This window comes from Sarcophilus harrisii, chromosome 2 (assembly GCF_902635505.1).
Source record: "Sarcophilus harrisii chromosome 2, mSarHar1.11, whole genome shotgun sequence".
Lineage (NCBI taxonomy): Eukaryota > Metazoa > Chordata > Mammalia > Dasyuromorphia > Dasyuridae > Sarcophilus > Sarcophilus harrisii.
The window spans coordinates 582562439-582584758 of record NC_045427.1 but is presented as its reverse complement, the minus strand read 5'-3'; the positions used below and the strand labels follow the sequence as shown (position 1 = coordinate 582584758).

The 22320-nt window shown below is 34.1% G+C and overlaps 1 protein-coding gene across 2 annotated transcripts in view; it reads left to right on the top strand.

Annotated features, from left to right (window-relative positions):
• CPXM2 (carboxypeptidase X, M14 family member 2) overlaps positions 1–22320 on the top strand; it is a 266901-nt gene that overhangs the window by 23885 nt on the left and 220696 nt on the right. The window contains exon 2 of one of the 2 annotated variants that reach the window (XM_031956006.1): positions 6934–7032. In XM_031956006.1, the coding sequence (XP_031811866.1) occupies positions 6934–7032 (99 nt within the window). Of the gene's footprint in view, positions 1–6862; positions 7033–22320 lie in introns of those variants that run through there. The other variant, XM_031956005.1, reaches the window with a different exon arrangement.

The following is a 22320-nucleotide window of genomic DNA, read 5'->3' as shown; positions in this document are numbered from 1 at the left end:
CCCTTTGGACACAGTTCCAAATTGCTTAGCTTATTTCTTAATGTGACTTTACCAAACCTGTTTCCTCAAGTTCCCATTTTAGGCCCTTATTGTCCATTGAGCAGATGATAGCCCTTTATCATGTGTTCTCTTATCTCCTTCCTCTTCAGACCTCTCAACCTCTCTATATCTTTACTCCTCTGTATGTCCTTACTGATAGTCACAGAGAATGGACTAGTTTTCCCACCTATTAAAGCTAACTTTTCTACTGTTGGTGTTAAGGCCATCTTTTTCTTGTTCCTTCTAGGATGTTACTTCATTGGTAATTGTTTAGTGTAGCTTCATCTTCAATTTCACTCTTTCAATTGTCTCTTTCCTTTCTGCCTAAAAATATTTTTAGGAATTCTTTGCCTTAAAATTGGCAAAATAGCAATGACAAAAAGCTTTTCATGCTGTAATTATTTTTCCCCTTCATTTATAAGCTTCTAGAAAGAGTAGTCTATAGTTAGTGCTACTATTTCCCCTTACATGCCTTTCCTCCAGTCTTTTATGTCACATTTGATTATGTTGACCACCTGCTTCTTGATATTATTTCTTCCCTTATCTTTCAGGTACTCTTATGTGCTTATTTTCTTCTGAACTGTTTCATCACCCCTTCTCAGTCTCCTTTCCTTGTTTTATCATCCTTTTTCTTTTTCCTAATGACCATTATAACTCTCTCCCTTGTTCTCTTTTTTCTTTTTCACTTCTCTACTCTATAATTTTGAGATGTCTTGTGTTCTTATGGCTTTAATTATTATGGTGCAAATATCTCTGTATTCAGTCATTCTCTTGATCTTAATCTCTAGTTCTGTGTTTCCAACCATCTGCTGTACATCTGATTTTAGAGAATTTATTGAATATTCTGGATAAGAATTATCTAAGATAGCAATCACTGTAAATACCCACATTATTGAAACCATAAATGCACTGTCTATCTCTGTTTCTATGTCTGTCTCTCTCTGTCTCTGTCTCTGTCTCTGTCTCTCTCTCTGTCTCCTGTCTCTCTCTGTGTGTCTCTCTCACTCCTTCCCTCCTTCTCTCTATCTCTCTCTGTCTATTTCTTTCTTTTTCCCTCTCTCCCCCACTCTAGAAGTACAAATGGTCTTATATAAAGGTGTTTAATGGAAAAGGTTGAAAAGAAAGTTGTCATCTCCTCCTCTTCAGGTACAGAAACTTAGGAGTTCCTATGTTCATCGTGTAGCTCCCCTATTGAGGGAGGTGAAAATTCACAATTGTTTTTGAATTTATCTCTAAGTTAGACTTTTCATGGGAATAAATCCAGAAAGAGTGTCTAGGCAATTGGACAAAATCCAAAATTTTTACTGGCATTTCAATGGTGGAGTGACAGTTTTCTTGAAAACTGTCATTTGTTGATGGTCATGACATTTCTACCTGACTGCTGCTTAGCACTTCACTATTTGCTTTTATGTAGCTGACTTTGAAGGGGATTTCCCCATCTGTGGGAAAATAGTCATTGATTGTTCTGTTGCTAGAGAAGAACAGTCTGGGGCATTCTTTCTTATCTGGACTTCTCATTTTGTAGGTTCAGGCATGCATTTAAAATTTAAGTGAAATACAGCAGGAATCATTGAATAGTATGGTATGTTGAAGGGTAAGGTTTCATATCCTGAAAGTTTCAGAAGAATTTTTCATTTTTGCTTGGTTTGGGGTTTTCCTGAAAATACCTTCCACAATTGAAGGGGAATTTCTAAAAGATTTCTAAGACTGGCAAAATTCTTCTCAGCTCAGTGGACCTGGAGAGATCGAGCCAGACTAAGTGTTGTTGCAAGTACTGAGAATGCTGATGAAACATATACTCTGTATTTTGTTCCATGCTCCGTAATTTTAAAAAATCAATTATGCTATACTATGGGTTCTAAAAGTACAACTGTTCCCTCTTGTCAAGAAACTGCTATTCTATGGAATAAAGGGCTAAAGGGCATAATAAATCTCATAGATGATATTCTCTCTTAGATCTTCTGACTCTAGCATCCTTTGGGATAAGGGATCCCATAAGGGATCAGAATTCAACCTGTGATTTCATTGGTATAGGGAGCTGCTAGATGAGGATGCTCTCTCTACCAGTGCAAGTTGTCATCTTCTCTACAACCTATTGTTTTAAGGAGTGGTCTAAAACAGGACTTCTTAAACTTTTTCTACTCATGACCCCTTTTCACCCAAGAAATTTTTTACATGACCCTGGAAATATAGGTATATAAAAATCACACAAATTAAACATTTATTGATAATAAATCATAATTTTGTGACTCCCACATTAAATTACAAGACCCCAGATGGGCTTACAAGACAGTTTAAGAAGCTGGGGTCTAAACACTCAGAGGTTAAATGATTTGCCTAGAATCACAGTGTGCTTCAGAGTGGGACTTAAATTCACATTTTCCTACTTCTGAGTTTAATACACCATGTTTTCTCTTCTGAAAAGAAAATTAGAGATTTTTTTATTGGAATATACTATAGTCTAATAATATATGATAATATGGAAATGGCATAATTCTGGGAGGTAGAGGGTCTGGATTCTCATCCTGGATCTGCTGCTAACTCATTGTGTCATCTTAAGTAAATCATTTTACTTTTCTGGAACTCGATTTTTCTGAATTAGTAAAACAAGGGAATTAGATTAGTTGATTTCTAAAGTTTTCATTCTAAATTCTGTTTTCATTTCCATTTCCATTTATTCTCATTACCAGTTCCCAAATTCATCCCCATTCTAAAACTCTATAATTCTATATTGTGTTTTATCACTTTGATCTAAGTAAATTCCATTATGCATATTTATTATGTGTATCCTTTGACATCCATCAAATAGGCAAGTTATGGAGTTATAGTACAATGGAAATCTTAAGACAAGGCTTGTATCCTGAATATGCAATAACTAGTTTCAGATGAACACACAATCTACAAAAATAAAGTTTAAAAAACTCACTACCAATAGAAATGCATAATCAAAGAAAAATTATAAGAACAAAGTTTTTTTTTTAAAAAAATAGAACTATATAGACATGAATTCTGTTCAATCTATACCATTTAAAGTCACTCCTCTACTTATCCTGACCCTGAATTCCTTAGCTATGCCTAAAATGTAAATACATTCTATTGTCTGAGTAATCTCAGTCCCTTAAAAATGGTTGTTATAATGAGAAGACAATCTCTGTGTTAAATGGAATTCCTCTCCCTGGCCCCCCAAAACCTTATTTTTGTATTAATTACTTTAATTAATTCATGAAAAATAATAGCTAGACCTGGCAAAGGGAATATTGGCTTTTCTTAAAATCACACCTTTTTTTTAATCTTGCTTTTCCCTTCAGTATTTAAAACTAATAATAAATGGTATTTTGCTAACTTGTTAAAAAATAGACAAGTTAAATTATTTGGGATTATATTGAGACATAGTGTGGAATAGTGGGGGGAAAGCTGTCCTTGGAGAAAGGAAAATGAGTTCAAGCTCCTCCTCTAGTATATGTAATAGCTATGTGACTCTGGACAAATTATTTACCTCCCAGTGTTCTATGTGGGAATCAATGACAACAAGTTGCTGATCCATACAAATACAGTTTTCTCATCTGGATGTTCTCTATACCAATGAAAATACAAATCCAGCATCTATTCCCTATCCTTCTCTATATATTCATGGTGATCACTCAGAAAATGGAGAAAAACTATAGCACAACTCCTATTTTTTAAAAAAATCTAAGAAAATTGGTAAGAAAGTGAATGAATTGACTGTTACTATATTTGATCCCACAATTTAATAAATTGCCTTATGTTGTATATTTACTCTTGTCCTTTTTTACTTGAACATGGACAAATATTAAAGTTCTGAACAGAAAATATGGATCACTTTATTTTATAATGGAATGAGTAAAGATTTATGTAAGGATGAAGAATAACAGGTTGGGTGATTTCCATTTGTCATACAGATTCAAATTGCCTTAGCAGCCTTAAACATACTAAGTTTGTTTCAACTCAGAAGCCTACTTGCTATCATTGTATCACTCCATTCCTTGCTTTGAATATGGTAGAATCTTAATAAACAGTAACAGAAAGTATGGGTCTCCTTAATTTATAATTGAAACATCTCTTGCTGGCTCCAGGTTACTTAGAATAAATGTTTATTGATACTTTTTGTTTTCATATCATTAACTTTCCTAATGAATCCTTCCCTTCTTCTCTCAGAGAATTATCCCTTAAAATAAAGAATAAAAAGAGGGAGAAAAATAGTTCAGAAATTAGCCAAATATAGAAAAATATAGAAAAACCACCCTCCTCCATAACACCTCTTTGCCAAGAGGTTGGGGGGAGGGACGGGGCTTGCCAGTTGACTTTATAAGATAAGAAGCTACAGAATAGTTAAAAGTTCTCATTGGTAGGAGAATTTTTTTCAGAAAACGCCAAAGAATATGGGATCTAAGGTTAGAAGACCTGATTTCAAAGCAAATCTCAGGTGCTTTCTGGCAAACTGACCTAGGCCATATCACATCATTTCCTTAGGCTTCAGTTTTCTAATCTCTCAAATGATGGAACTGGACTGGCTTACCTCTGAGCTCCCTTGTAGCTTGGTGATCCTGACTCAAAAATCTAGTCCCTTTTCCCCTCCTCCCCATATGTGCAAGGTATCAAGCTGGGTGATGAGTAAGATACAAACCTTGTTGTTGACAAAAATGGCCTTTAATGTGTTTACACTCCAGTTGAGAGAGATGAGGCATATATACAAGTAACTGTCCTAGAAAATAAACTAAAAATGAACAAGAAGGAATCTGAGAATTTCTAAGAGGGAGACCTGCTGGGGATTGGAGAGGTGGAAAGTGGATCCTGGAGAAAATAGTATTTTGAACTACACTTAGAAATATGGTCAAAATTTGAATGGACATAGTCATTTGGGGGAGGACTGGTGTAGGGAAATATGACCAAAAATATGGACCTAGGAAAGTGGAATACATTTGAGAAATTATAAATTGTTATGGGCCAGAACTCTGAACTTGAAACAAAGGATTCTTATAAGGCACTAAGTCAGTGGAATTGATAGAGACAATAGTTATTTAATTTAGCATGGTTCAGTATGATTGATTTAATCCTATGAGATGTTATGGGCCAGAACTTGAAACAAGGTACTAAGTGGAATTGAGGAAACAATGGTTAAATCTAGTTTAGCATTGATTTAATCCTACAACAAATAATGGTTTCCTAGTGATATAATGATTGGTGTATATTCAGTGTGGAGCATATAAGCTAGGAGCCTTAGCCAGGAGACATTTGGAGAAAAGGCAAAGGAATGGCAGCAGGAGCTTAAACTCTCAGAAGCAAGAAGAGAGATAGGCCTCTAAGAAAGCTAACTGAGCCCCAGGAAAGGAGACAAGACTTTGAAAGAGATAATAAAGGATTTGGACTTTAACCCCTGGCTACTTGTGTGGTGATTACTGAACTGAAATGAAGGCTGCCTCCAAAGACCCCAAGAAAACCTCAACAGAGAACATTATTAGAGAGAATATTACAATAAATAATCCAGGTTGACTTTAATAGAAGGTACACAAAGGATAGAGACTTGAAACAAAGCTTGAAGAGGGTGTGGAGTAGATAATTAAGGAAATTACAAAATATTTTCCTTAATTATGTTATTAATCAGGGGCAGCTGGGTGGTACAGTGAATAGAGTGTTGGACTGGTTATAAGAAAGACCTGAGTTGGAATCTCATCTCAGAAACTTACTAGCTATATGATCTTGAGTAAGACACCTAACCCTTGTCTGCCTCAATTCCCCTATATATAGGAATAATAATAAGTACCTCTCAGTGTTGTAATGATAATAATAAAAAATAGATCAAAACTAATTGTAACAGCTAGCACTTATATAGAATTTAATTTTAACTTTTTAAATTTTGTTTTTAACACATTATTTTATGAATCACGTTGGGAGAGAAAAATCAGAGCAAAAGGGAAAAACCATGGAGGAGATAAAAAAAATATAAGTGAACATTGCATGTGTTAATTTATATTCAGTTTCCATAGTTCTTTTTCTGGATGCAGATGGCATTTTCTGTCCAAAGTTTATTGGGATTGCTTTGGATCAATGAACCACTGGTAAGAACCAAGTCTTTCATAGTTTGTCATTGCACATTCTTGCTGTAATTGTGTACAATATATGCCTGGTTCTGCTTTGTTAGCTCTGCGTCAGTTCACAGACATTTTCCCTAGGCCTTTCTAAAATCAGCTTGTTCATCATTTTTTAAAGAACAATAATATTTCATTACCTTCATATACCATAGCTTGTTCGGCTATGATATTGTTCCCTTTGATGGATATCTACTCATTTTCCTATTCTTTGCTACCACAAAAAGAGCTGCTATGAACATTTTTGCACATGTGGGTCCTTTTCCCTTCTTTATGATTTTCTTGGGTACAGAACTTGGGTCAAAGCCTATGCACAGTTTTATAGACCTTTGGGCTTAGTTCCAGATTGTTCATCAGAATGGATGGATCAATGGTTGCATCAACAATTCATTAGTGTCCCAGGTTTACCACATCCCATCCAACATTTTTCATTATTTTTCCTGTCATTTTAACCAATCTGAGAGGTATGAGGTGATATCTCAGAGTTGTTTTAATTTGCATTTCTCTAATCAATAGTGATTTAGAGCATTTTTTTCATATAACTCTAAATGACTTTAATTTCATCATCTGAAAATTGTCCATTCATATCCTTTGACCATTTATCAATTGGGGAATAAACATATAGAATTTTAAAGTTTGCAAAGTTCTTTAAAATATTTATAAAACTCTTAAAAATACTTAATTTACTCCACAAATGCTATTTATTATTGTGATGGTGGTTGTTGTTTTCATTTTTATATAGTGATGCAAAGCATTTACAAAAGTAAAGTTGTATTCCTTCCCATAGGCAAAAATGGCAATAGGAAAAGTGAAAAGACCAAGAGTCATGACAAATTTTCAAATGGAGACTATGAATCCCAAATTGTTTCTGAAGACATCAGAGAAAGTAAGTAGTGAATCTTTTCCATATCCCTATTCCTTCACATCTATGATCTTTGTATGGTTAATGACTAAATGGTTGGAGCCCTTGTAGAAAATTCATTCTTAGTCCCTGTAGTGTAGAATCATATGAAGTAATCAGACACTAATTATGATTAATATGCTTAGTCATTTCTGTGTTATATTGTTTTGTTTTTGCCTGAGAAATGTCATTTTTTCATAGAAAACATATTTTCATGTTAGCCACATTGCAAAAGAATACAGTCACAAAAAACCACAACTAAGTTTTTCAATGTGCAATCAATGTGCAAGAGTGAATCAGTTCTCTCTCTGGAGGTGGGTAGCATTTTTCATTATGGAACTTTTGGAATTGCCTTGGATTCCTCCCCATTTTGATCAGAATGGATTTTCACAATTGATCATTCTTACAATGTTGCTATTACTATTTATAATGTTTTCCTCACTTCACTTTGCATTTCATATAAGTCTTCCCAGGGTTTTTTTAAACCATCCTGCTCTTTATTTTTTATAGCACAATAGTATTCCTTCACAATCATATACCACCACTTTTGTTCATCCATTCCCAAATGATGGATATCTCCTCAATTTCCAAATCTTTGCCACTACAAAAAGAATTGCTTTAAATATTTTTATTCAAATAGGTGTTTTTTTGCTTTTTAAAGATTTTCTTTGGGATGTAGTCCTAGGAATGGTATTGGTGAGTCAAGGTATATATATATATATATATTATTATAGCCCTTTGAATGTAGTACCAAATTGTTCTCCAGAATGGCTAGACTAATTCATACCTCCATCAATAGGACATTAATATCCAAATTTTTTCCTCATCTCTTCCAGCATTTGTCATTTTTGCATTTGTGTCATGTTAGCCAGTCTGATTGGTGAAAAGTGGTATCTCAGTTTAATTTATAATTTCTCTAATTTATACCAATTTAGATAATTTTTTCATATGACCATTGGCAGCTTTGACTTCAACTTCTGAAAACTAGGGTCTTCAGGAAAGACTAGTACCAAGTCCTTCCAGGGTTGCTTTACACCTTTGGTGTTCCCCTACCACCCGATTCTGTAGTTCCAAGAAGAAATAGCATGTACAGTAGCCACACATCAATATGCCATTTTAGCCGATGGGTTAAATCAGATTGAGTGTAAACGAAGAGCTTCAGACATCTCTGTAAGTTGGTGAGGTGATTATCCCAAGCATGTGAAGACTTTCTCTGGTGGAATGGATGGATGAGGACAGTTTTTCCCACTGCCCTTGAAGGTAGCAGAAACAGGTACTGTGGAGTGCTTAGAGCTTGGTTAGACATCAAAAACAACAAGGTCATCCACTGGACCTGGCCATCATCTGTTGTGTTTACTTTTGTTTTGCCATTGGACTTTGATGGCTCTAGCTGACAAAGTGACTTTGTGTAATCTCACTTAAGTCCTAGTGATATGCATGTCAAAAGAAATCACCTATGTCATTTTATGATTTTTACTTACCTTAAAGTCCTGTGGTGATAGGGAAGTTACTATAAGTCACAAATTGGCACACAGGGTCATCTTCTCACTGGACTGAAGCAACAGTGAATTCCACAGCCCCCTATGTATGAGATCAACCTTGTTTAAAGTCCACACTGCTGACTTCCTGGTGTGAGGAAAGAAATAGAAAAAGCACCCTAAAAATTATCTGCTTCTCCTACTTGACCTACTGATCAAGGCAGGTGGGGATCCCATTTTACAGTCAAAAACAAAAAAAAAATGTACAAAAACTTTTGTGATGCTCTCAAGAGCTCTCTGATCAATTATGAGACATTGGAGACAATGGGACAGAACACCTCCAGCATGGAAATGCCTGTATTTATTGTGCTTTATTAGCAAAGCAGAATTGTAATAGGAGATGTAAAGATTTAGGGACATCTCCATTCCAGATGTTTATGTGAACTATTTGTGTCTAATCTCTGGTAGAGTCTTCTAAGCTCATGTTGGTCTGATCAACAGTTGGACACACTGTACCTTGTCCTCAGCATAGATGTTTTGGTCCTCTTTGAACATGACAAGTAACTGACTAATTTCTAAAAACTGTCTATTCATATCCTTTGACCATTTATCAACTGGACAATGGTTCATATTTTTATATTTGGCTCAGACTCCTACATAGCTCAGAAATGAGTACTTTATCAGAAAAAAAAAACTGGATTTTTCCTAGTTTCCTGTTTTCCTTTTAATTTCACTGCATTAGTTTTGCTTGTACAAACATGTTTTTTAATTTCACATAATCAAAATTATTCATTTTACTTCACATTATGTTCTCTATTTCTTCTTTTGTAATAAACTCTCTTCTTTTCCATAGATCTGACAGGAACATTTTTTATGCTCCTTTAATTTACTTATGTCACTTTTTTATGACTAAATGATTTATCCAAGTTGACCTTATCTTGCTATATGTTGTGTGATGTCAATCTATGCCTATTTTTTTGTTTTGCCTAACTGCTTTCCAATTTTCCCAGCACTTTTTTGTTAAATGGGGGTTTTTATTCCCAAAACTTGAATCTTTAGGTTTGTCAAATACTAGATTACTTTAATTATTAATTACAATGTATTGTTTACCCAATCTGTTCTACTGATCCATTGTTTTATTCTTTATCCAGTACCAGCTTGTACTTTGTACCATTTTATAGTATAGTTTGAAATCTGGCAATACTAGGTTCCCTTTCTTCACAATTTTTTTTCATTGATTCCCTTGATATTCTTGATATTTTGTTTTTCTAGGTGAATTTAGTTGTTATTTTTTCTACCTCTATAAAACAATTCTTTGGTAGTTTCATTTGTATGACACTGAATAAGAAAATTAAGTTAGGTAAATGTGATTTTATTATGCTGTATCATTTTATTATGAGTAATTAATACTTATCTAATTATTTAGATCTGTCTTTATGTTTTGTAACTGTGTTGACATAACTCCTAGATTTGTCTTGACAGGTAGACCCCCAAATATTTTATATTGTCTGCAATTATTTTAAATGGATTTCCTGCTGTATTTCACTGGTGGTATATAGAAAGACTTATGCTTTAGTTTTGTTTATATTCTGCACCTTGATAAAATTGGCAATCATTTCAGCTAGTTTTTAGAATATACTATATCTGCAAACAGAGTTTTATTTTCTTATTGCCTATTTTTATTTCTTCCATTTCCTTTTCTTGTCTCATTGTGATAACTAGCATTCCTAATTTAATATTAAAAATAGTGATGATGAGGTGATGGACACCCTTGTTTCTCCCTTGATCTTATTGGGAAGGCTTCAGATTTATCCCCATTATAGATAATGCTCTCTCTATTGCACCATTGAAATGTCCTAATCTTGTTATGTGATCTCTGTGAAAGTACTGGAGAGAGGTATAAATAGTGGACTTTGAGAGTTCTGAGGATAGAGGGATAACTTCTTGGGGTTTGAGCAGCTAATGGCCCTGCCCCATTTTTGACTTGTACTAACTCTCCAAAGCTTACAGTACACATAACCCTTTGGATTCAAGGCCATTGAAGAAGCTGGAGACTCTCTCTTTTGGATTGAAAGAGTGGGTGGGATTCCCAGAGATCCAGTCCAGAATAATAAGATATGATCCTCTGATGGAAAGGAATATGGCAGATACCTGACTGTAATGGACTGAAGCTGTTTGTGCAAGTCCTGATGTGTTGTATAGGAAATGACTATTTGGCGGGTGGAGGCAGAGAAGCAGAGAGAGGAGCAGAAAGAGATGGCTGGCTGGCTTCTTGTCCCAGCTGCTCACATTGCTGTCGCGATCCCCCTTCACCTCTGCTGGCTGGGTCCTGTCGCAGCTGCCCATATTGCTATCACAATCCCCCTTCACCTCAAAAAGAATAAATATTGAAGATTTTCCCTTAACTTGAATTCCTGACTCCGGCTGATTTTAAAATATGTGGTCATCACACCTGACCTCTAAGTAAACTAAAAAAAAGAGCAATAAAATGTTTAATTGAGAGAATATAACCGTGGACAAGCCACTTATTTACTCTAGTGTTTGGCTTCTTCATCTCTCATCTTTTTTCATCTCTTCAAATAAATAGTTTGGGCCAGAGGATCAATACCCTATTGTCCTATTTAGGGATTTCATACTGGAGAAAAGTAAGCAGGGCATTTTAAGAGAAATGATCTGATTAGTAACTAGGTAACCAAGGCCTTCCTAGACATGCTGGTATATGGCAATCTATATGCAATTTCAGAATTGAATTGTCAACCAAGAGGCTCAGTGGTTAAAAGCTTAAAAACTCTCTGAAGTAACTAAAGCATATGAAGTGGTAATTAATATACTCTTTTCATATGAGAAGAATTATTGAAATGGTCTTTGTTGACTTATTAAATACTGTGACCAATTGTTACATCTGGCATCCAATTTCAGGTACGTATTTAATTTCATTTGGAGCTTGTAGGAAAAAGGTACAGAAATTGAGGAGAACTGAAATCATGGATTCAGTTTTGATAAATTGCTGTTGAGGAAGTATAAGAAAATCACCATGCATTGCCTAGTGAGTAGAGATTTGGTTTTGAAGCCAGAAGGATGCTAGGTGGTAGAGATGGATAACTTCTATTAAAACCCTAGTATGTGCCAGGAACTGTACTAAACACTTTAAAAATATCTTATTTGATCTTCACAACTGCCTTGTAAATTAGATACTATTATTATCCCTATTTTACGTTGAGACGTAAAATGACTTGCCCAAGATTACATAGCAAATCTGAGGCTATGAACTCGGAAGTTAAATTTCTCTCTTAGGAAACTAGACTCAAAGATTTTTTTTAATTGAAAGGACTTTAAAGGAATTGTGTCAGTCCTTTTTTTTAAACAAATGTGTAGAGGGCTGAAAGTATTGAGTCGATGCACTGAGGTCAGGCTTGCCAAGCACTTGAGGCTAACTACTGATTGGACAATACTCTATGGGCATATGCTTGGAAAATAGTCCTTCCCACTGTCTTGTGTTTGCTCAATGATTGATGTATACAGAGGATTGTAGGAGGGACTAGGGGGTGGAGTAAGACTAGCCAGAGTCACTCTTTGCAGAAGACAAGGAAGAAGATGGTCGTGGAGATTCTGTTTCCATCCTGTTCTATCCTGTGTCTAAAGACCAAGAATAAAGACTAAGGACTCTTGCTTATCCTAACTCCAGTTGATTCTGGGGTATCCTGGGTGTTAGCACAGTTGTCACATAAATGATGGAACTGAGGCCAAGAAAAGCCATTATGCCAAGATAATCCTAAATAAGAGTTGGATGTTACCTTTATTAATAACTTTTTGAAATTCCAATGAAAAATGTATTCTTTGGATTCTAAATTATGATTGTTATCTGAAAGCAGCTCCATTTCTTGGATAACTGTTCAATGAAAAGACTTTGGAAAAAACATTGGATTTGGATTTGAGTGACTAGAGTTTAATTCCTGGCTATACTGTTTTCTGCTTGTTTCTGAGGAAGTCCTTTTACTTCTCTGGACCTCAGCAGCCTCCTCCAGATAATTGGAGGGTTTTATTAAATAATTACTGGGTCCTTTCCAATCCTATATTCATAATCCTTTGCTTGTGAACAGGAGTTTTTTTATGCTCTTTCCACTGTCTTGTGATTTGAATACTGGCACTGTTGATTTAATGTCAAAGTTGTCTGGCTCTTTACTGGTACAAATTAAATTTCCCCAAAAACCTTCTGAGCATGTTAATGATTTCAATGTAGAGGGCTGTGTCAAGACATGGTACTGGGATTTTTGCAAATTCCGGCCTGAGGCCAACAGAACCTTGTGCCTATGTTAGCAGTACAACAGTTCCCAAACTGACAGCTTTGGGTTTGGGCACATAAACTCTTGAAGTTCAGAGGCTGTATTCTTAATCCACTTCTTAATGCATAGTGGGAGTGGTGATAAATGACTTCCAGTTATAGTTTTATAACCTCAGTTGAACTGGAGAAAGGATCCTTCTGGCCAAGCTCAAGGCATTCATTTCCCAGTGGATTGTAATTCAAGTGGTATAGAAAGTTTATATAAAATTTGTCTTCAACATTTACACTCAAAACAAATGGAGGTTCAGTTCCATAATATTATTGTGGTTGTGTGGTCATTCTTATTATGTATGGGTTCATGGATTGTTAGAGCTAAGGAAATCCTTGGGATTATCTTGCCCCAAACCCTCTATTTTTCAGAGGAAGACTCTAAGTCCAGCCAAACAATGAGTGAAGGAAACGTCAGAAGTTAAATCAAGTTCTTCCTACTTATCATCCAGTGTTCTTTCTCTTAGACTATATTCCCACAACTTGACATTTATTTTTATTTGCTAAACCTGGAGGGGGAAAGTAACTTGGTCAGTCAGATAGTGAGTTAATGGTAGAGCCATGATTCAAACCCAGTTCTCTCTTTTTTTCATAAAAGTTAATTTTTTTTAATTTTTAATACAAATTGCTTTATGAATCATGTTGACAGAGAAAAATCAGAGCAAAAGGGAAAAACCATGGGAGAGAGAAAAAAATAGAAAAAAGAAGTGAATATAGTATATGTGGATTTACATTAAGTCTCTTTAGTTCTTTTTTTAGATGCAGATAGCATTTTCTGTCCCAAAGTTGGGATTGCCTTGGATTACTGAACCACTTTCATAATTGATCATCACATATCCTTGAATCAGTTCATGTACATCTTTCCAGGCCTTTCTAAACTCTTAAAACATTAAAAATATCTTCCACAATTTTGAAAATAAAAATTCACTCTTGAATAGCTCACTACTTAAAAATGGCAGGCAAATACTGTCTTTTAGAATAACAATGATAATGAAAAGAGTTTTTAGGATTTAGAGCTGGAAGGAATCTTTGACATAGTTTAGTACCTGTTTTACAGATAAAGAAACTGAAGCTTAGAGAGATTATATGGTAGCCCAAGGTCACTCAGTAAAGAGAGTCCAGGCTGAGGTTTGAGCATTGGTCCTCTGCATCTACATGGAGTGTACTATGTGGACTCTATAACCTTTTAGTCAACAAGGTCCATAAGAAGATACAATATCCAGCACCAAGATACGAGATACTGGCAGGATGAAACACTAGTTATGTAAACTGATTTTCAAGAAAAGAAACTTTAAAAAAAAGATATCCTCCCACAAAGAGAATTGTTAACTGCCACTGGTTTGGTGGTTCTTTACACTGGCCTAACTACTTTATTAGTATCTCCTTTGATCTCCACAGCAACTTGTGAGTTAGGTGTTACTATTATTTCCAATTTATAATTGAGGCAGGTAGAGGTCAAGTTTACTGAGGTCACACAGCTAATAAGTGTCTGAGGCAGGATTTAAGCTCAGTTTTATCTATCTATTGTTCCATTACTCTGTTCCCTGCTCCAACTAGATGAGCAAGGTTTCCTCTATCAAGTGCCAAAACTTTTAAAAATCATTTTTATAAGGAATCTTTTAAAATGTATCACAAATTTCTCTTTTTCCTTAAACATAGAGTATAGAACAAATATATAAATAAATAAGAATTGGAGTTATCACTATAAATATCCATTATTGAATGATGTAGTGAAAGAATTCTCTATTTTTCTTTTTCTTTCTCTTCTCCAGATGCCAGGTTATCAGTTACCACTTCTACTTTTGTCACTGTACACAGGATCACTTACCTCCTTCTCATTTGCTTCTTCATCTCTTCTTATCAGGCTTGGAAGACAAGTACTTAGAGTAATATGTTGAGTGAAAATTAGTACAGCTGTGAGTGAAGGTCTAAGAAGATAAAAAGCAAGATGTGGGCTCAGTGACTGCTATTTTAACATACTCAAAAGATCTTTTTTAAAAAAAATTCTTTATTTTAGAATGAGTTGTGGAGTTGGGATTATTGGAAATCTCACCTCTTTATTATTTTACTATCACAATTGCCTAAAATGAATCATAATATTAATGTTATTTAAATAGACTGCTTTCCTAAAGAAAAATATTTTGTCAGCAGCCAATCCACCCAGAGGAGCTAAAGACATCAAGAGAACTGAAAAGTTTCATGGCAAAAAATTCTCTAATTAATTATAAAGCTGTCTGCAAAATATAATTTACAAAACAAAATTTCAAGTTCACTGAACAGAAAACTTTACTTGAAATATTCAATATAAAGATGGCAATGATGGCAAAAAGGCAGGGAGGTTCTGAATTTGCTCTTCTCAGTGCCATTGATGAATTAAAGAATCATCTTTTGCTTTTTAAAAATTGTCTTTTCCCCCAAATTGTCTTTAATCAAGGAGGAAAAGGTAATAGATTCCCTATTCTCCATCCCAAGTGCTGATTTCTATTGTGTATAAATATATATATATGCACATATATACATATATTTATATCTGCAGCTATATCTATCTATATCTATATATCCCATAACATCAAAAAAGATGTCACATTCATCATAGGGGATTGTAATGCTAAAGTTGGAAATTAAAAGATGATTGGAATAATCAAACAGCCAAGTTTGTCATGGAAGTACAAAATGAAGCAGTACAGAGACTAATGGAGTTTTCTCAAGATAATATACTAGTCAAATGATCTTTTTCAATAGCCCAAAAGTTACTATATACATAGATATCTCCAGATGCTCATAATAGGAATAAGATTGATTAAATACTTTGCAGCTAAAGGTGGAGAAACTGTATTCAGTTAAAAGAAAACCTAGAGCTGACTGTGGATCATATCATGCGATTCATATTGTGAAATTTAGATTGTATAAGTATCACTTAACCAGGGTTTCTTAAGCTTTTTCCACTCATGACCCCTTTATGTCTAGGAAATTTTTACATGACCCCAGGTATATAAGTATACAAAATAGATATGCAAATCAAACCTTTACTGATAATAAATCATAAGTAAATTTATTTTTAATTTTTAAAGGTTTGATTTTCAAAACACATGCATAGATAGTTTTCATCATACACCCTTGTGTTCCAAATCCTATTTTCTTGCTTCTTTAGCCCCACCCCCTCTCCCAGATGGCAAGTAATCCAATACATGGTAAATATGCAGTTCTTCTATACATTATTTCCACAAATTGATCTATACTTTTCTTTCTCTGTTTTGATCCTACCAGGTGTAGGTATCAGCATTATGTCTGTGTCATAAAAAGAATTTGGTAGGATTCCTTCTTTCCCTATTTTTACAAATAATTTGCATAATATTGAAACTAATTTTTCTTTAAATGTTTAGTAGAATTCACTTGTAAATCCATCTGGCCCAGGAGATTTTATCTTAAGGGGTTTATTAATAGCTTGTTCAATTTGTTTTTTTTGAAAATGGGGCAAGTTAAGTAATTTATTTTCTCTGCTATTAATCTGGGCAAGCTGTATTTTTATAAGTATTCTCCTATATCATTTATTATCAGATTTATTGACATAGTTGGGTAAAATAGCTCCTAATTATTGTTCTAATTTCTCTTCATTAGTGGAAAGATCACCCTTTCCATTTTTGTTACTAACAATTTGAATTTCTTCTTTACTATATGTTTATTTATTTATTATTTTTAAAACCAACTTTCAGTTTTGTTTATTAATTAAATAGTTTTCTTACTTTTGATTTTATTCATCTACTCTTTTATTTTCAGAATTTCAAATTTGGTATTTAATTAGGGGTTTTTGAATTTGTTCTTTTTCTTGATTTTTTAGCTGTATGTCCAATTCATTAATTTTCTCTTACTCTCTTTTATGCAAGTAAGCATCTAGAGATATAAAACTTCCCCTAAGAATTGCTTTGGCTGCATCCCATAATTTTTGTATGTTTTCTCATTATTCTCACTCTCTTGGATGAAACTATCAATTGTGGTGTCTATGATTTGTTGTTTCACCAATTCTTTCTTTAAGATTAGATTATTTAGGCATATGCGGGTCCCTTTCTCTCCTTTAAGATCTCTTTGGGATATAAGCCCAGTAGTAATACTGCTGGGTCAAAGGGTATGCACATTTTGATAACTTTTTGAGCATAGATCCAAATTGCTCTCCACAATGGTTGGATCCATTCACAATTCCACCAACAATGTCCCAGTGTCCCAGTTTTCCCACATCCCCTCCAACATTCATCATTATCTTTTCCTGTCATCTTAGCCAATCTGAGAGGGGTATAGTGGTACCTCAGAGTTATCTTAATTTTCATTTGTCTGTTCAATAGTGATTTAGAACACCTTTTTATGACTAGAGATGGTTTCAATTTCTTCATCTGAAAACTGTTTTTCAAACCCTTTGACCATTTATCAATTGGAGAATGAACAGCCCTTTTTGTAGTGATAAGGAACTAGAAACTGAGTGAATGTCCATCAGCTGGAGAATGACTGAACAAGTGATAATATATGAATGTTATGGAATATTATTGTTCTATAAGAAACGACCAGCAGGATGATTTCAGAGAGGCCTGGAGAGACTTATATGAACAGATGCTGAGTGAAGTGAGTGGAACCAGGAGATCATTGTACATAATCATAAGATTATGTGTTGATCAATTCTGATGGGCGTGGCTCTTTTCAACAATGAGGTGATTCAGACCCATTCAAATAGACTTATAATGGAAAGAGCCATCTGCATCCAGAGAGTGGATTATTAGTACTGAATGTGGATCACAGCATGGTATTTTCACCTTTTTTGTTGTTGTTTGCTTGCTTTTTTCTTTCTCAGTTTTTCCCCATTTGATCTGACCTTTCTTGTGCTACATGATAAATGTGGAAATATGTATAGAAGAATTGCACATGTTAAATCTATATTGAATAACTTGCTGTCTAGGGGAGGAAAGTGAAGGAAGGGATGGAGAAAAATTTGGAACATAATGTTTTGCATAGGTGATAGTTAAAAACTATCTTTGCATGTATTTTGAAAATAAAAAGCTATTATTAAAAATTAAAAAAACATATTTTTGATTAATTGTAGTACACTGCATCCTGGTTATTAAGATGTCATTTTGGTTGGGCTGCTTTCATGCTCTCAGCAGTTTAAACTTCATTACAAATTAAGCAAAGAGATTTTTCCACACCATCATCATTAATGGAAATAAATCCATATTACAAAAATGAATCAACATATTTTCTTTTCTTTTAGTGTGTAGTTTTTTCTTTTCTTTTCTTTAGGTGTATAATATAACCCGGTAGTGAAAAATCTGTGACATTGCTATCAGTATTTTACCTCTTCTGATTTGAACCACTTGTTCATAACTGAAAAATATTTTGTCCTAAGATATAGATAATTATTGATAATAATTTCTCAAATACTAGCTTTGGTTAATGAAATCACATTTATTTGTGCTTAATTTTTTAAAAAAGAATCTTGTTCACACATACACATACGGTGGTGATACTGGAGAAATATTATTAAAGGGCTTTTGTCTTGCTGTAATTAAACACTTATGTTTCTGCAAAAGAAGGCAATAGTAGTAATTTTAAAAATCATATATTCTAGCACAATACAATCCAAAGATTTACTAATGTGATAGTTACATACTGAGGAATGCTGGTAGGAAAATATTAAAAGTCTTTATTTTCTGTAATTAAACTATTATGTTTCTGTAAGAGGAGAAAATTTTATATGTGCAGTAAAAACACTGCAATTCATAATGTATAATATTTTTGATTCTGAGCCAAGGTATTTCTGGCAGTGTTTACTGATTTTATATTGCATGATGGCACGCACAGTGCAAAGTATGCATGTTGTGTGTTCATAATCAAGGATGTAGTGAGGTTATGTAATGCAATATAGGTAAAAACTGCAACAAACACCTCATATTCATTACATTTTTTATTTTTGAATTAATTTTTGGTCATTATACATTCAAAAACTTTTTACTGTTGCCAAAATTTTTGTGATCCTCACATTCAGTTATGACCCCAAATGGGGTTGTACCCAAAATTAAGAAGCTTTGGCCTACATAATGTCCTTTATGATTGTGAAGTAGATGTGATGAATAAATTTAGAGGATGAGATCTGGTAGTGTGACTGAAGACTGAGGGTTGCAACAATATACAGGAAGCAGCAACAAAGAACATTCCAAAGAGAGCAAGAAAGGAAGGAAAGCTGTGGTAAATCTGGGTAGCATACTACAAAGCAGATATGTCACCTGATTTTGTCACCTTGCTGACAAAAGTCCATATAGTAGAAGCTATAGTTGTTTTTTTTTTTCCCAGTAGACATAGGGCTACTGTGCTACTATCAAAATGGGATTATAAGGAATGATGATCTCTGAAGAATTGATACTTCTGAATTGTGATAGAAGACTTTTGAGAATCCCTGAGACAGCAAGGAGACCAAAGCAGTCAATACTTAAATAAATTAATTCAATCTATTTACTGGAAAGTGAAATACTGAAATTAAAGCTTAAATACTTTGGCTACACCATTGGGAAAGACCTAGATGTCAAAAAAGATTGAAAGCAAAAGGAAAAGGGGATGGCAAAGGATGAGATAGATAGATAGTGTCATGGAAGCCATGAACATGAGCTTGAACAGACTTTAAGAGAATAGTGGAGGGGCAGATAGGTGTGACAATGGACAGACCATAGGCTTCAACGTTTGACACTTCCTAGCTGTGTGACACTGGGCAAATCTCTGAACTCTAGAGGGAGGGAAGGAAAGAGAGAGACAGAGAGAGAGAGAGAGAGAGAGAGACAGAAACAGAGATAGAGAGACAGAGAGAAGGGACTGATGTAATGTACTGAAGATGATTTTAGCCTTGTTTCTCATTAACGCAACAGCAGACATTTTTGTTTATAATTTTTATTTCAATACTCTCTGTTTGTATAACAGTCTACTCTTCAAAGAACATTCCACACTTAAGTTTACTTATCCAGCTACTCTGGGAGTTAGGTAGATTTTTTTATTCCATTTTACAGCCCAGAAAGATGAATTGATTTATTCATGTAAGAAACAGATGATCTATGTCTTCAGTGCAAAATTAGATACTGTTTCCCATATGACATCAACAATTCTGATCAAACTAAGCACTAAATATTCCTACTCTACTCTGAATCTTTTTAATTTTGTTGATTTCTTTTCTCCCTTCATGTTTGTATTTGTATATCTTTGAGCTTATAGTTTCAGTCCTTTGCTAGACTGAACTCAAAGATAAGAAAACGTAAAATCAAATACCTCATTCGATCTTTACAAGACAAATAATCATGTACAAGTCATATATCCTTTCTTAACTTCAGTTTGCTTGTCTTTTGAAAAGGGAATAAAAACTGTGAAACAATAAGCCTCAAAGGCTTATTGAAGAGTTTAAAAGAGATGCTGTGAGTAAAACTCTGTACATATTTCCATTTTTGTTTTGTTTTTTTTTAATCTTCATTTCTTAAAGATCAGTTTATATGACCAGGTTCTCTACAAAGAATAGCCAACTCTTATGGATTTCTTGATTTTCTTTCCTGTCTTCCTAGAAAGATAGGTTACATAGTAGGCAAAGCACCAAAATTTAAATTAGGACTATTTGGATTTAGATCCTGCCTTAGAACAATACTGGCTATGTGACTTCATTGAGTCTCGGTTTCCTCATCTGCAAAATGAGGGTGATAATGGCATCTATCTTACAGGGTTGTTGTGACTATCAGGTGAAAAAAAAATAACATGTAAAGTTCTTTACAATCATTAAAGTGATATATAAATATTAGGTAATATGACTATTCCTAGGTTGCTCTCCACAAAGATGCTTCATCCCTTATTTTCTTCTCCCTAATAAACAACAGTTTGTACTGTTTTTTAATCAGTAGACTCATTTCTTAAATCCTCTTGTCTCTAACACTGAGACACTTGAATAGCTTTTTCTCAAGAGATAAAACAACAGCATATTTTTTCTGACCCAAAACACATTCTACAGATCAAGGGTGAAAAGGGTTTACATTTTTGGCTTTATCACGCTTGTCTGAATACAAAGATTAATGTCTGAAAGGACTCATGACAGCCTTATGAGGAAATTCATGTGTCTTTAGGGAGTTTTGAGTGAAGCTGAATTATCTTGATGAATACTGGATAATATGAAGACAGAGACAGGGGAGGGCTTTGTGTTTCTTGATATTGCTGCTCCTTCCTCCTCACACCCCACAAAAGTAGAGGGTTAGGAAGCTGGGAAATTGGCCTAAGTGCCCAGGACTACATGTTACTTTTCCCTTTTGGAGACAGAAGTGGCAATCCTCATGTGAAGGCCTTCACCTTTCTCCAACTGGAGGACAAAGTCAAGGGCAATAACTGCCATTGGAGCTCTTGGCCAATGACATCAATTCTTTCTCAGACTAATCATAAACCTCTCAGGTGAAGCTTTCTCTCATTTGACTATCTTCTCACTTTCCTTTTCGTATTTTGCTATTTCCTCTCTGTTCAATGACTTAAAAGAATGCCTCCTGACTTCTTGTCATTTATTTTCACCTAAAAGTCACACCCCTTTGTAATGAAATGGTTCTTTTTAAAGTCATACAATCATATATCTCTTTGTAATGAAATGGTTCTTTTTAAAGTCATACAATCATACCTCAGTCTCCAAATGTGTGTGTTTGTGTGTGTATTTCTTTGTATATGCAAATTAACTGAAGAATCTCATAATTCTTTGTAGACCTGTAGCATCTGACATGGTTTGTTTCTTTGGTGCCTCTGAAATGATGCTTTTTTATATTCACATTTCTTTACTTTTCAATCATTACAAGATATTCTCTGGATTTTTGTAGCATTAAATTGTTTTGATATAGTCATTACTTCACCTTGTTGTCAAAAGATAAAAGTCCTCAGATTTATACCACAGAAGATTTTTTTTTTCTCCAAACTGTCCAAGATTGCTCTGAAAGCTATATTTTTTGATGTTCTTATTTAATACTGTGTATTAAAACAAAATTCTTTTTTTTCTATTCATATCAGGTATAGAAATGCCCATTTATAAAAAGTGTCAAAATACTATATTTTTGAAAATATAAAACAAATAAATTATATACATAATTTATATATATTATGTTATATATGTTACATATATAACATGTATATATAATATATAAATGATATATAATGTATAAAAATAAAATCTTCCTTTACCAAAAAACTACTTTCTGCTTTTTAAAAATCAATTTCTCCTTGTGAAAAGCATCCTAAAAGGATAGCATCTTTCAGTTTATATTCATTTTTTCTTATAACATAATAAAATTCCTTCACAGTCACATACCATAGTTTGTTTAGTTATTCCTCAAATGATGGATGTTCACATTGTTTCCCCATTTTTACTACTAAAAGCCATGCTACTAGGAATATTTTTGTCTTTGTAAGGCTTTCCTTTCTGTCTTTAAC